Genomic DNA, 13,851 nt, shown 5'->3' on the forward strand with positions numbered 1-13,851 from the left:
CGCCACTGCATTCCAGCCTGGGTGATGGAGTGAGACTCTGTCTCCCCCAATAAAATAAAATAAAAGAGGTAGGCTTCAGAAGGCTTCTTTCGTGAGCTTCATGCTGCATGCTTTGAGAATTTACATGGCTGCTTAAGGTCACCATACCCAGCCAGACCACACCCCACTCACTATGCAGTTTTGTGCAAAATATTTATTTATTTGTTTATTATTCTAGAGACAGAGTCTTGCTCTGTCACCCATGCTGGAGTGAGTGGCACGATCATAGCTCATTGCAGCCTCCAACTCCTGCCTCAAATGATCCTTCCATCTCAGCCTCCCAAAGTGCTGGGATTATAGGAGCTCCACCCCGCTCGGCCATCATCTTTCTTTAGTCAGCAACTATTTAGTTCACTTTTTCTCTGTGTAAGGATCATGCAAGGCTCTGGGTAAACAGCGGTAAATGAGGCAGGCGTTGCCCTGTCTTCGTGGAGTTCACAGTCTGGGATAGGGTGGGACAGGAGGAGGAGCCTGATGCAGCTAACTCTGCTAACACCTAAGTATTACTGGTGTGTGCTGTGCAGAAAGACAGGTGCTAAGAGTGAATGTATTGAGGGGTCTGATCTGGTCTAGGGGTCAAGAAAGGCATCTCTGTAGTAGCGACATTCAAGCTAGGACCTAAGCGATGAGTACGGGTAGAAAGACAAAAATGTATGAGGGCTCGGCAGGTCCCAGCCTCAGCAGCTGGCACGGAGCCAGGGAGCCATGCGGTGGGCGGCTGGGGCCATGCACCTTTGTCAGGGCTGCTGATAGAAAGTAAACCCGGAAGCCACTGAGACTTCACCAACAAAGGCAGTGAGTAAAGTTTTGCAAGGCTGAGCAATAGACAGGCAATATTTGTCTTGTCTTTGCTCTTTCAAAGGCATCGTTAGGTCTTTCTTGGATTATCTTTTTTTTTTTTTTTTTGAGATGGAGTCTTGCTCTGTCACCCAGGCTGGAGTGCAATGGCGCAATCTCGGCTCACCGCAATCGCCGCCTCCCAGGTTTTCAAGCGATTCTCCCACCTCGGCCTCCCGAGTAGCTGGTGTTACAGGAGCCCACCATCATGCCTGGCTAACTTTTGTATTTTTGTAGAGATGGGATTTCACCATGTTGGCCAGTCTGGTCTCAAACTCCTGACTTCAGGTGATCTGTCCACAGGTGATCTGGGCGGACAGCACCCAGAGTACTTGGATTACAGACGTGAGCCACTGTGCTGGCCAGATTATCTAAATGCATGTGCCTACCCACACTTGTGCTAGAAGAGTTTTAGTAGAGATCCCATTGGGTGAGAAACACCAGAACAAATATAAATACTAAATAATGTGTACATTGGACCTAGCATGTGGAATTATAGTCATTGGAGACTTGGGAGGGTAGAAGGGGGACAAAGGATGAGAAATTACCTAAGGGGTACAAGGCACACTCTTTGAGTGATTGTTACACTAAAAGCCAGACTTCACCACTACAGTAATTCCATGTAACAAGCTGCACTCGTACCCCTTAAATTTGTCCAAATAAAAAAACATATATACATACGCATAATAAACTCCCATTAAAACTGAACAAAGGAATTAAAGGAATCTTTTAGGCTTGTCATAGAATCGGGGTCCTATCAATTTGTCTTCACATTCTGAATCTGTTGAGTGTATGTAATCGCATAATTGTTCTCCCTAAGTTTTCAGTAGAGTCACTGACCCAAGAGAGACCAGGACGTGCTTACAGCCACTGGCAATTCCCTTCCCAGGAGCCACTGGTCTTATGAACTGTCTGTAATCAAGTCATATTCTGAGGCCTACGACAGAGCCATCTCCTGTCTCTTCCACTTGTCATGTATTCAAGGAATATCAAATGACTTTAGTATCGGAAAAAGTATAATTGAAAAACAATTGGCTGGGTGCAGTGGCTCACGCCTGTAATCCCAACACTTTGGGAGGCTGAGGCAGGCAGATCACAAGGTCAGGAGACTGAGAGATTGAGACCATCCTGGCCAACATGGTGAAACCCCATCTCCACTAAAAATACAAACATTAGCTGGGCATGGTGGCATGCGCCTGTAGTCCCAGATACTCGGGAGACTGAGGCAGGAGCATCACTTGAACCTGAGAGGCGGAGGTTGCAGTGAGCAGAGATTGCACCACTGCATACCAAGGGCAGTCATCCTAACTGGAGCTAATTGTAGAAAGGCCAATATGTGACCATCAAAGAGCTAATTGCAAAATATTTGCAAAAATTAATACATTCGAGAACATCTGTTAGTGCAAAGCTCACGCTGGCTCTGTTCTACCAGAAGGTCACAAGCTGGGGCTATGCCATGTCAGTGACCGGTTCATTAACCTAGGACACCTCAGGAAATATATCATGCTAGGTTGATAGCTTTGAACCTCATCTTACAAGCCCTCATTAGACTAAAAGTTTATAGAGAGATAACCAATTAATGCAGAAGTCACAATACTCAGTTGTGAGATTTTTTTTCCAAATACCATCCCACCCATGCGGTCCTCAGGATCTTAGAACGGGCTGCCTCACCCTTCTGCCTGGAATGCTTTTCCCCTGACCACACATGGCTGCCTAGTTCCTGTCGTTCAGAGGGGCCATTGCTGAACACACTCAACAGTGGCTGCACCAGCTGCCCACTAGACTGTTTCACCTCTCCGCCCAGCATTTCTAACCCTCTGACACTTTCAAATGTATCTATTTATTCATTAATCTACTTATTTTCTTTTTCTCCCTCTCCCACTGGAATAGAAAAGTTGTATGTGTTGGCAATTCAACATGAATAAGTTATGGTTTTTACCCTCTAGGAATACCAAAAAAAATTAAAACGACTTGTCATTTAGAATGTGAACAGGTGCTTTGAGTTAGACAAGATTAGCTATTTTCTGTTGAAATCTTGATCACACTAATAATTTCTTAACAAATCCTTTAACTTTTTTTTATAAGTAATGCAAAAGTAGAATTTCTTTATCAGTCTTGGCAAGCAAGTCTCCCAAGAAAAGTTAGTGTCTTTAGTGCTTTCTTATGCACCGTTTCGGTTTTGTTTGTTCGTTTGTTTGTTTCGAGACGGAGTTTTGCTCTGTTGCCCAGGCTGGAGTGCAGTGACATGATCTGGGCTCACTGCAACCTCTGCCTCCCGGGTTCAAGTGATTCTTGTGCCTCAGCCTTCTGAGTAGCTGGGATTACAGGCATGCATCACCGCGCCCAGCTAATTTTTGAATATTTTTTAGAGATGGGGTTTAGCCGTGTTGCCCAGGCCGGTCTTGAACTCCTGACGTCAGGTGATCTGCCTGCCTCGGCCTCCCAAAGTGCTGGGATTACAGGCGTGAGCCACTGCGCCCCAGCTGTGCACTGTTTTGGATATAACCACACTCTTCCTGGCCAGCCTTGAAGGGCGGCCACCTGGAAACTGAGAGGGCAGAGTTAGAAGCAGGTGATAGTAACAAGTCACTGAGGTCCCATCCAGGGCAATGTGAGCTTCTGCCTGGATGGCTGGAAGATCAGTGTCCACTTCAGAGCTGGCCGACGTGGATTTGTTGTTTGGAGCAAACCTGAGAGAAGAAAACAGCGAGGAACACAGCAGGGGGCTTATGACGGCAGCTGCAGATCTCTGTTGAAAGACAGTGGACATATCGAGGAAAGGGCCCTTATTCCATGATGCCTCCACCCCATACCCACTCCACAGATCATAACCCCTCTCGGTGGCATCTCTTTCGGAAATGGGAAACTTTAGGGCACAAGCAGCTTAGCGTTGACTGTCATCTGAGGCAGCACATCCAGCCTCCACTGCTTGAGTTTCAAAACTCTTCCTGACTTGACTTCATCCTCAACCAGTTGCATTTTCTAGATACATCAGTTCTCTTCCCATATCTGCTTCCTTCATGCCTCCACCCTCGTCTTCCTGCCTCTCATGCTCTTCTCCCTAACTCCTGTCTCTCTGAGCCTCCTCTTGCTTCAAGAATCAGCTGAAATGTCTGCAGTTCAACAAGTGCTCTGCTGGACTCCAGAGACACAAAGGTAGTGGAGACATCTCCAGGAAGCCTTTCCTAACCCTTTAGGTTCTCCCTTCTGCCATGTCCGGGCCTGCATCCTGCTAGGGTCACAGGTGGCAAGTCATTTGTCACTGGTGTCTTGACCGTAAACCAGAGCTGCTTCTGTAGCTCCCCAGACAGAACAGTCCTGCACCCCAAGTGGCGGGGTTCTACCACGTGCACGTTTAGCCCTTCTCTCACGGCCTGTATTCTCCAAAAGAATGAGTTCTGGCTGCTTTCACTGGTTCCCCTTTTTCAGTATAATTCCATTTACTGGGCCTTGGCTGCCCACTGGGCTTCTCTTCACTTAACTAAATACTGCTCCTCCTTTTTAGTTTTATTTCTTATTTTTTTGAGACAGAGTTTCGCTCTTGTTGCCCGGGCTGGAGTGCAGTGGTGTGATCTGGGCTCACTGCATCCTCCACCTGCCCGGCTCAAGCAATTCTCCTGCCTCAGCCTCCCGAGTAGCTGGGATTACAGGAGTGCGCCACCACACCCGGCTAATTTTTGTATTTTTAGTAGAGATGGGGTTTCACCATGTTGTCCAGGCTGGTCTTGAACTCCTGACCTCAGGTGATTAACTCACCTCAGCTGCCCAAAGTGCTGGGATTACAGGTGTGAGCCACCACGCCCAGCCTGCTCCTCCTTTCAGGACAGCTCAGATTCACCTCCTCCTGCCCCATCCCAGGGGTCCCTTCTGGGTGCCCTTTTGAAGTCTTCCAAAGCACCCTCACTACTCTGCCTCCCTCCACCCTCAAAGCCATTCACACCCTGGTTTACTTGGCTGTGTGTGTCAGTCTCCCACACTGGACTACACACCCATTGGAAACAGAGACGGCATATTGTCTGGCTCCATACAGGATCATTCCATGATTTGGTGAAGAAACAAAGCACAATAAAGTAGCAAACATGGTGGGTGGGTTTTCCCCAGTAAACCTGGGAAAAATATATAAAGAGAATGTATATTCAAAGACGCATTGCATGAGTATGGAAGATCCTTTATGTTGCCTGGTGTATTTGTTTGGGCTAATGTAACAGAATACCACAGACTGGGTGGCTTAAACAATAGGCATTTATTTTCTCACAGTTCTGGAGGCTGGAAGTGCAAGATCAGGGTGTCAGCAGGGTTGATTTCTCTTGAGGCCTCTTTCCTTGGCTTGCAGATGGTTTTCTTCTTGCTGAGTCCTTACATGGTCTTCCTTGTGTGCATGGAATTCCCAGTGTCTCTTCCTCTTTGTGTAAAGACACCAGTCCTATTGGATTAGGGCCCATCCATACGACCTCGTTAAACCTTAGTTACCTCTTTAAAGGCCCTAACTCCAAATACAGTCAGATTCTGAGGTGTACTGGGGGGTCAGGACTTTGCCATATGGATTTTAGGGGTACTCAGTTCAGTTCATAACACCCAGATATAGAGAAGGCAAAATGCCCAGAATCAGAGTGTAACCGAATAAAGGTGGCTAAATATAGCCAGTCTATTAGATGGAAAGGCGTGTGTTTATATTTTGGAAATTTCTGAACAGATTGAGGCCTGGAAGATACTGTGCAATGGAATTCTAAGAATAAAGATTTTAAAAAATTATTAAAGTAGGATTTGTTGGAGGAGGAAAATATTGAGGAGAGAGGTTGCATGAAATGAAAACTTAATCTCTGAGAAGTGGGTGAGGGGGTGCCCCCAGGAGCAGGGAGTGTGTGTAGGTGGGCACCAAACCTACGGAAGTTGTGACGATCATAGGCACCAGTGTGGGATGATGGACAGCTGCGTTTCGTGGGAAGAGGGGAATCTCAGGTTCAGCCATGGTGGATCTTGATTGAGGAAAAGATCGAGAAGATGGAAACTAACTTTCTCCAAGCCAGGTTAAAAATGTAAATATCTATTGTGAATAGTGCCGCAATAAACATACGTGTGCATGTGTCTTTATAGCAGCATGATTTATAATCCTTTGGGTATATACCCAGTAATGGGATGGCTGGGTCAAATGGTATTTCTAGTTCTAGATCCCTGAGGAATTGCCACACCGACTTCCACAATGGTTGAACTAGTTTACAGTCCCACCAACAGTGTAAAAGTGTTCCTATTTCTCCACATCCTCTCCAGCACCTGTTGTTTCCTGACTTTTTAATGATCGCCATTCTAACTGGTGTGAGATGGCACATGTACCCTAAAACTTAAAGTATAATAATATTTAAAAAAACATGTAAATATCTGCCTTCTGGACCTTGGGGTTTCTCCGTTGGAAAATGCTTTGTTTGCAGGCTTTCTTCATCACAGCCTACAGATTTCAAGAGTATCTTCCCCTTAGGACTAAATATAAAGGAGAGAAAGGCTACTTAGAAAACACATTTATAACCAGCCTTGCTCTGGGGCCCATTGAGACCTCACAGCTCTTGCGGCATGCCCCTATGTCTTCTCCACTCCCCTGGCCTTGTCAGAGGGCAGGCTTGGTGAATTTCAAAGGTATTTCGAAGGTGAATTTCAAATATTTGCTGTGCTGCTACTTTTTATTACCCTAGCATCACGGCTGGTATTTCTCAGACTGCTCTCACAGCATTGTACTGTTTGGCCTTCTTCATATTATTTTATTACATCTAGCTTCCATTCTAGAATAGAATGGATTGTTGGAGCCTGCTTCCAGCATTAGCAGAAGTGCTCCCTTTTAATGAATGTGTGGTTGATATTGTTCGAGACATAAAATACTTTAAATTACAATTAGCAGTAAATTGTAAGATAACAGGATATCTACCAAAATCAAGATGGAGAAGTTGTGAATGCACGTAAACAACAGCATGGCTGGCCAAAGACTAACAAGGGAGACATTGCATACTGACTCTATTAGACTGCATTGCAGTGTACCACTGTGTCATCAGAGCTGAGTTTACTCGGTCCAGCAACTTCGAAATGATGTTATGTTTTTTGACAATTCTTAATTTGAAAGGAATGGGATCATGTAAAATTTGGCAAACATACTGAAATTTTACTGAGATTATTATATCAAACATTTCATATTTGCATAGTTAAAATTTGCACACAATACAATAGCATTATACTGTCTTAGGCAAGGAAGATTAGAGACTGAACAAACCCAGCTGGGTGTGGTGGGTCACACCTGTAATCCCAGCACTTTGGGAGGCCGAGGTGGGTGGATCACGAGGTCAGAAGATCAACACTGTCCTGGCTAACACGGTGAAGCCCCGTCTCTACTAAAAATACAAAAAAAAATTAGCCGGGTATGGTGGCGGGCGCCTGTAGTCCCAGCTACTCGGGAGGCTGAGGCAGGAGAATGGCGTGAACCCAGGAAGCTTGCGGTGAGCTGAGATCGCACCACTGCGCTCCAGCCTGGGTGACAGAGCGAGACTCCGTCTCAAAAAAAAAACAAAAAACAAAAGAACTGAACAAACCCAAGTTCAGTGCAGAGGCAGGCTGTTCTAAATACACCTCAAAGTTGGAATTCAGAAGAGTGGAGAATTTTCAACTATCTCTTCTGTCTTCTGCTTCCTAAATCTTTGCCAGCCTGTTTACCTTTCCAGATCTGCATCCTACAAAGCTGAGCCTCTCTCCTAATAGCTATTATGCCATTGATTCACTTTATTTTTTTTGAGACAGAGTCTTGGTCCTTCACCCAGACTGGAGTGCAGAGGTGCGATCATAGCTCACTGCAGCCTCAGTCGCCCTGGCCTCCCAAAGTGCTGGGGTTACAGGTGTGAGCCACTGTGCCCGGCCTCATTTATTCATTTTAATTTATTGATATATTACTGTGGTTCTACTCCTTTTCCCCAATCACTTGACCCCTGTCCCTTCTAACTTCATTCTGATGCTTTGCATGTTTTAATTGGGGAACTTCATTTCTGATGTGGCGCTTTCAAACATGCACACAGGAGGCTTGACATAAAAGGTGTCTGACTCAAAAAAAAATCTGTCAGTCAGCTCAGTAACCAAACAGCCAACCTAAGCATGGTCTGCAAGCCTGAAAATGAGATGTGCAGTTGCCGTGATGCCAAACTTATCTCCCCAGCATTGATTCTGGGATAGTGTCTCCCTCACAAATAGCTTTGTGAATAAGTCAGTGCTGGCTGCCACAACAAAATACCATATAGATTGCGTTAAACAACAGAAATTGATTTTCTCCCAGTTCTGGAGGCTGGAAGTCTGAGATCAGGGTGCTAGCATGGAAAAATTATAGTGAGGGCTCCATTCCTGCCTTGGAGGCAGCTGCGTTCTCCTTGTGTCCTCACATGGTAAAGAGAGAGTTCTGGTCTCCTTCTTCTTACAGGGATACTGATCCCAGCATGGGGGCCCTGCAATTTTTGTTTGTTTGTTTGTTTGTTTGTTTTTTTGAGATGGAGTCTTGCTCCATTGCTGGAGCGCAATGGCATGATCTCGGCTCACTGCAACCTCTCCCTCCCCAGTTCAAGCAGTTCTTCTGCTTCAGCCTCCCGAGTAGCTGGGAGTACCGGCACCCGCCATCATGCCCAGCTAATTTTTGTATTTTTGTAGAGACGGGTTTTCACCGTGTTGGCCAGGCTGGTCTTGAACTCCTGACGTCAGGTGATCCACCCTCCTCGGCCTCCCAAAGTGCTGGGATTACAGGTGTGAGCCACCACACCCGGCTGCATCCTCTTGACTTCATCCAAACCTAATCACCTCCCAAAGACCCCACCTCCAAACGCCATCATCACATTGGGAATTAAGTCTTCAGCTTATAAATTCTGGGGGACGTAAACATTCAGTCCATAACAGTACCATAGCTTTTTGAAATGCAGGCTTAAGGAGAATTTTGAAAAGTACAAAGAGATTTGCAGATTTAAGATATTTTTATTAGTCCTAAAAATATATGACAATATCATATTGTCGTATTTCTTTATTGGCAAGATTCTAAACTTTCCCCTTGTGCCTCGGTTTCTAAGGAGACCAGATTCTTTCCAAGCAATGTTCAGAAAAATAGAGCCCTGGTGCAGTTTGAGATGTAATAAGCAGATTATTAAATGTGCAGAGCATTGAGACTCTGCAACAGTACATACTACCCTTTGATGCTTCGGTTTTCACTGCATTGCTGCCCTGTGGCACTGCTGTAAGACAGAAAATACTTTAAACAGGTATTTTCCTTCAGTGGAATTCGTCCATACCTTATATATCACATAATGGGGAAAAAGAGGACCTTGACAGAATGGGAAGCAGGACAGGTAGGTTTTGAGGGAGGCAGGTCGGCCAGGCTTGGATCATGGGGTCCTAAGGGCAGGAGGTGGTGGGAGCGGTGGAAGGGGTAAGCGTTCTTGCCAGAGGTCATCCGGTAGTTGCAGAGGAGAGGAGACAGTAGTGGGCGGAACAGTGAGAAGCAAGCCCTGGAGACAGCAGTTAGGGAGGCCTCTACGGGAAGGGGGCCTATGTGAAAGGGCGTAATCGTAACAGATGTCCCTCCTTCAGAGCGAAAGCTGCCTCGATTGCCTCCCACTGGGCATGCTCGCTGGCAGATCATGGGCACCCAGGAAATGTTGAGTGAGTAGTTGAGTAAATAATTAAGTGAATGCAGGCCGGGTGCAGTGGCTCACACCTGTAATCCCAGCACTTTGGGAGGCGAAGGCGGGAGGATCTCTTCAGCCCAGGAGTTTGAGACCAGCCTGGGCAACATGGTGAAACTCCGTCTCTACTAAAAATATGAAAATTAGCCGGGCGTGGTGGCACGTACCTGTGGTCCCAGCTACTCAGGAAGCTGAGGTAGGATGGGAGGATGGCTTAAGCCCCGTAGGTCGAGGCTGCAGAGAGCTGTGATCATGTCACTGCATTCCAGCCTGGACTGCAGAATGAGACCCTGTCTCAGAAAAAATAAGAAGAAGTGAATGCCTCCAGGGCACCCAGACTCACCTTGTCCCTAACAGCAGTCTACCTCTTGTGGTACATTCTCGAACTCTGCCAAGTTTCCGATGTTGAAACTTATTGGGGGAAAGTTCTTGAAAAAATGATGAGCAGAGAGAAGTTGGTGTCAGGAGGAATATCTTGGGCTCTTGGCTTACCTAAGCATGGATCATTGAGACAACATGGTCGTCAAAATGTAGTTTCTCCCAGTTGTTTCCATTTCTTCTCACTCTTTGAATTGCTTTTTTATTTCTCCTGAGCACCTTTTCTTTCTTACCTAGATTGTCAGTTTGCCTTGAAAATGAAACATTATCCAAGCACAATATTGCCTGCTATGACTACAGGTAATGGAAGAGACAAGCACATAGGCCTTTTACAGCTGCAGTGGTTGTTTGATTAGTTTTTTTAAAAGAAGGTTTCAGTGGATCAGTTACTGCACATAAATTGCCGTGCCTTGCGGAAAATGAATCCTATCTTTGTGTGTTTGTGTATGAATGTGTGTTACCGTAGGGCTTGTCTTTTGTTGTATCTGTGAAAGCTTTAAGGGTTGTTTTTTTAAGTTGCTTTTTGATTTTAGCATTTCAAATCCGTCTCATCTTGTTTTTGAAAAATGTTTCTTTCTTCTTTTTCGGTAGTGTTAATAAATCCCTTGAAATTTATTTCCAAGATGGCTTAATGATTTGAGATGATTTGGAGAACACTAGTTGAGTTGTTTGTATTCTGGCTCGTACACTTCCATTATTTTGTTGAACTCAGAGTGGCATAAAATATCAGAGCTGAAAGGTGCCAGAGAGGTTGCCCACTCAGGGCTTCTTGACCCTTGTCAACCTAGTCCCATTTTGAAAAATGTTTAAAAATGTTAAATGCAATCTGAAATACAAAGCGAATAAAAAGGATACAGCATCGCTAAAACCAAAGCAAAGTAATGAAATACAGTCTTGATTTCTTGCCTGCTTTTTCATAAATCACAAGTGGCTTTGAGGTTCTGATCATTCCGAAGGCATGCTCCTACCCACTGTTGAAAAGGTTGACCAGATTCATCCCCTAATTTTACACGTAAAAACATCAAGGTCCAGGGATTCAGGGAGTGTTCGTAGCTCAGTATATTAGGAGCAGAACTTGGTCAAAAACCCAGACATCCCGTTGGCAGGCCAACGTTTTGCCCACAACGCTCTCGGTCATTTAAGGATACTGTCTCATGCAAAGGAGACATCTTATTCAGGGTCATCTTCCTGTATCCGAGGACGCTGGTATTCAGGAAGGGTGTTTTTAAACTTTACATTATCACAGCAGAACAGAGGCAGAGGCCTGGACAGACCCCAGCTGTGGCTGGTCCGTGGATCGTGTTTTTTTAAATTCCCTTTACTTGGTTCCAGACATTTGCACTGCTGTGACATGGAAGCATTTCCTGGCTATGGCCTCTGAGGAATAGGGGGGCAACATCTCAATCTGAAGATGGATTCATTTTTGCAATAAAGTTTGGGATTTTTGTCACATTGGAAGCTTTCCCTTCACAATTCAACAGATCCTTTCAAACTTCTAATATGTTCTTTTTTTGCCAGGGTGTCCGGTGGAGAACTGTTTGACCGGATAGTGGAGAAGGGGTTTTATACAGAGAAGGATGCCAGCACTCTGATCCGCCAAGTCTTGGACGCCGTGTACTATCTCCACAGAATGGGCATCGTCCACAGAGACCTCAAGGTGAGGCCATCGCTCAGCAGCATCCTGCAGCCACTCTGCAGCCCCCGATGCACACGTCCAAGAGGGCTGATGCCAGTGGGGGCATGCGGCTGCTCTGATGTAGAGTGGGTGCAGCAGATGGTGGGCATTTGTGTACTTTCAGTTGTCAGGGCCTTTGGGATCCAGACCCAGAAGTATCTTGGAAGAAGATGAAGATTCACACGGCTGGCCACTTGTTCATGAGATTTTTACAACCATTATGTAGCCAAAGGGTTACAGGGAGTTGGGTTATATATTGCTTCAAGCCCATCTAAGAGACGATTTTGCTCAAGGCACGTAGGCTGCAGAAACCCTCCTCCCGGTGCAGTTCCGCAGCACCTTTGCCAATTCCAGCCCCATTGCAGCACAACACACTGTATAAAAGAAAGAGAGCAGTGGTCAGACATCATGAGAGGAAAGTGAAGGGAAACAGAAGGTAAGCAGATATAGAGAAGGGAGAAGAGAAATAGAAGGGAAAAAGACAGGTTAAGAGAGCTATGACTGGCTGGGCGTGGTGGCTCAGGCCTGTAATCTCAGCACTTTGGGAGGCCGAGGAAGGCAGATCACGAGGTTAAGAGATCAAGACCATCCTGGCCAACATGGTGAAACCCCGTCTCTACAAAAATACAAAAATTAGCTGGGTGTGATGGCGCATGCCTGTAGTCCCAGCTACTCAGGAAGCCGAGGCAGGAGAATCGCTTGAACCCAGGAGGCGAAGGTTGGGGTGAGCCGAGATCGCACCACTGCACTCCAGCCTGGCAACAGAGTGAAACTCCGTCTCAAAAAAATAAACAAATAAAAATACTGTCCTGCAGGTTCTTTTCTTACAGTTTCCTAATGAGGTTTTGGTATATTGACCCTTTACCCATTGGCACAGAAGGATCTGGGCCTTACTTATATGGGCATATATGCCCCTCCCCAGCAGGTCTGTGTAGACACTGAAGGACAGATGTCAAACATACAGTACTAAAGGGTAGATGTCATACATATGGTACCAAAGGTAGGTATCAGACATATCAACTTGAGAAACAGTAGAAAGCAGTGTGGTTGACACAAAGCTGCAATGTGACTTCATTCTAGGATGTTTACAGGTCCAGCCCCCAGAGCTTAACTGCACCAGTCAAGACAAAAATTCCACCCCAGCACATATACCCACCACTCATTATAAACATGAGGATCATATTATCTTGAAGCTGTGCTGTACACAACTGTGGGATATCAAAATCAATTTAAAGAACCAGTCGTAAACATTTGTATAAACAGAGTTTCCACACCTGGCCATTATCTGCTACTGGGTATTAAGGAATAAAGTGGTGTAGCTTTTTCTTTCATAAAGACTCACTACCATGGTTTTTCTGCATGTTGTCATGTTCCATTGACCCAGGGAGTGGTTCCCGAATGTTCGCCCATATCAGAATTGTCTGGAGGGCTATGAAAATAGAGACTGCTGCCCCATCTCCAGTGGTCTGATTCTGGAGGTCTCTAGTGGGGGCTGAAAACTTGCGTTTCTAACAGGTCTGCCCGTGATGAGGATGCTGGTCTGGGAACTGTTCTTGAAAAACCACTGGGCGAGGATATTTGGGAATCTTGGTGGATCCCTTTGAGCCTTCATCCTCTGCAGGCTTCTTGACATCTGAAATGGCTGTAGGCATGGTCAGCTCATGTTCAGGGCCTGGAGTTACTTCAGAGGGCTAGGTAGGGGCTAGCTCAGCCCAGCTGGCACCTCTGTGCCAGGCCTCCAGGACTTCTCTGCTCTCTTGTGCCCCCACAAATGCCAGTTCTGTGATTCCAGAACACCACAGGCAGCTCTCTCTGAACACGTTCATGTGGTGACCACAGGGATGTGCTGTGATGGGCTAGCTGTCTGTACTTATTAGAAAAATAATTTCTAAGCAAATAAAGCATATCCAGGAGGGGCAGTGTTTCTCTCTCCCTTGGAAAGGCTGATTGGCTGTATGGGAGATAATGTTTTTAATTAACCTACGTAATGCTTTTGGAGAAATATTTGCAGCTTCCATCCTGTGGCGCCTTAAGATCACCGGGCCTGTCGTTATGTAAAGAACACTGCCATTTTAGGACCTTTCTGTGATCTCTTTTCAGAGGCACAAAGGAGTTTGATCTGTGAGGAGGAAGTTGAAATTGGACTACGAAATTTGCGTAAACACCTAAGAAAACAACCTATATAACCAAGCCCAGAGCAATAGAGAGAGGATGATCGTGTTGATTTAAGCTTAG

General features: G+C 45.7%; 1 protein-coding gene across 3 annotated transcripts in view; it reads left to right on the plus strand.

Annotated features, from left to right (window-relative positions):
- Positions 1-13,851, plus strand: part of CAMK1D (calcium/calmodulin dependent protein kinase ID) — a 486,434-nt gene that overhangs the window by 405,117 nt on the left and 67,466 nt on the right. For all 3 annotated transcript variants that reach the window (XM_054521920.2, XM_003780664.5, XM_054521919.2), the window contains exon 4: positions 11,460-11,598. In XM_054521920.2, coding sequence (XP_054377895.1) covers positions 11,460-11,598 — 139 coding nt within the window. The remainder of the gene's footprint in view (positions 1-11,459; positions 11,599-13,851) is intronic.

The sequence above is a fragment of the Pongo abelii genome, chromosome 8 (genome assembly GCF_028885655.2).
Source record: "Pongo abelii isolate AG06213 chromosome 8, NHGRI_mPonAbe1-v2.0_pri, whole genome shotgun sequence".
In the NCBI taxonomy this organism is placed as follows: domain Eukaryota; kingdom Metazoa; phylum Chordata; class Mammalia; order Primates; family Hominidae; genus Pongo; species Pongo abelii.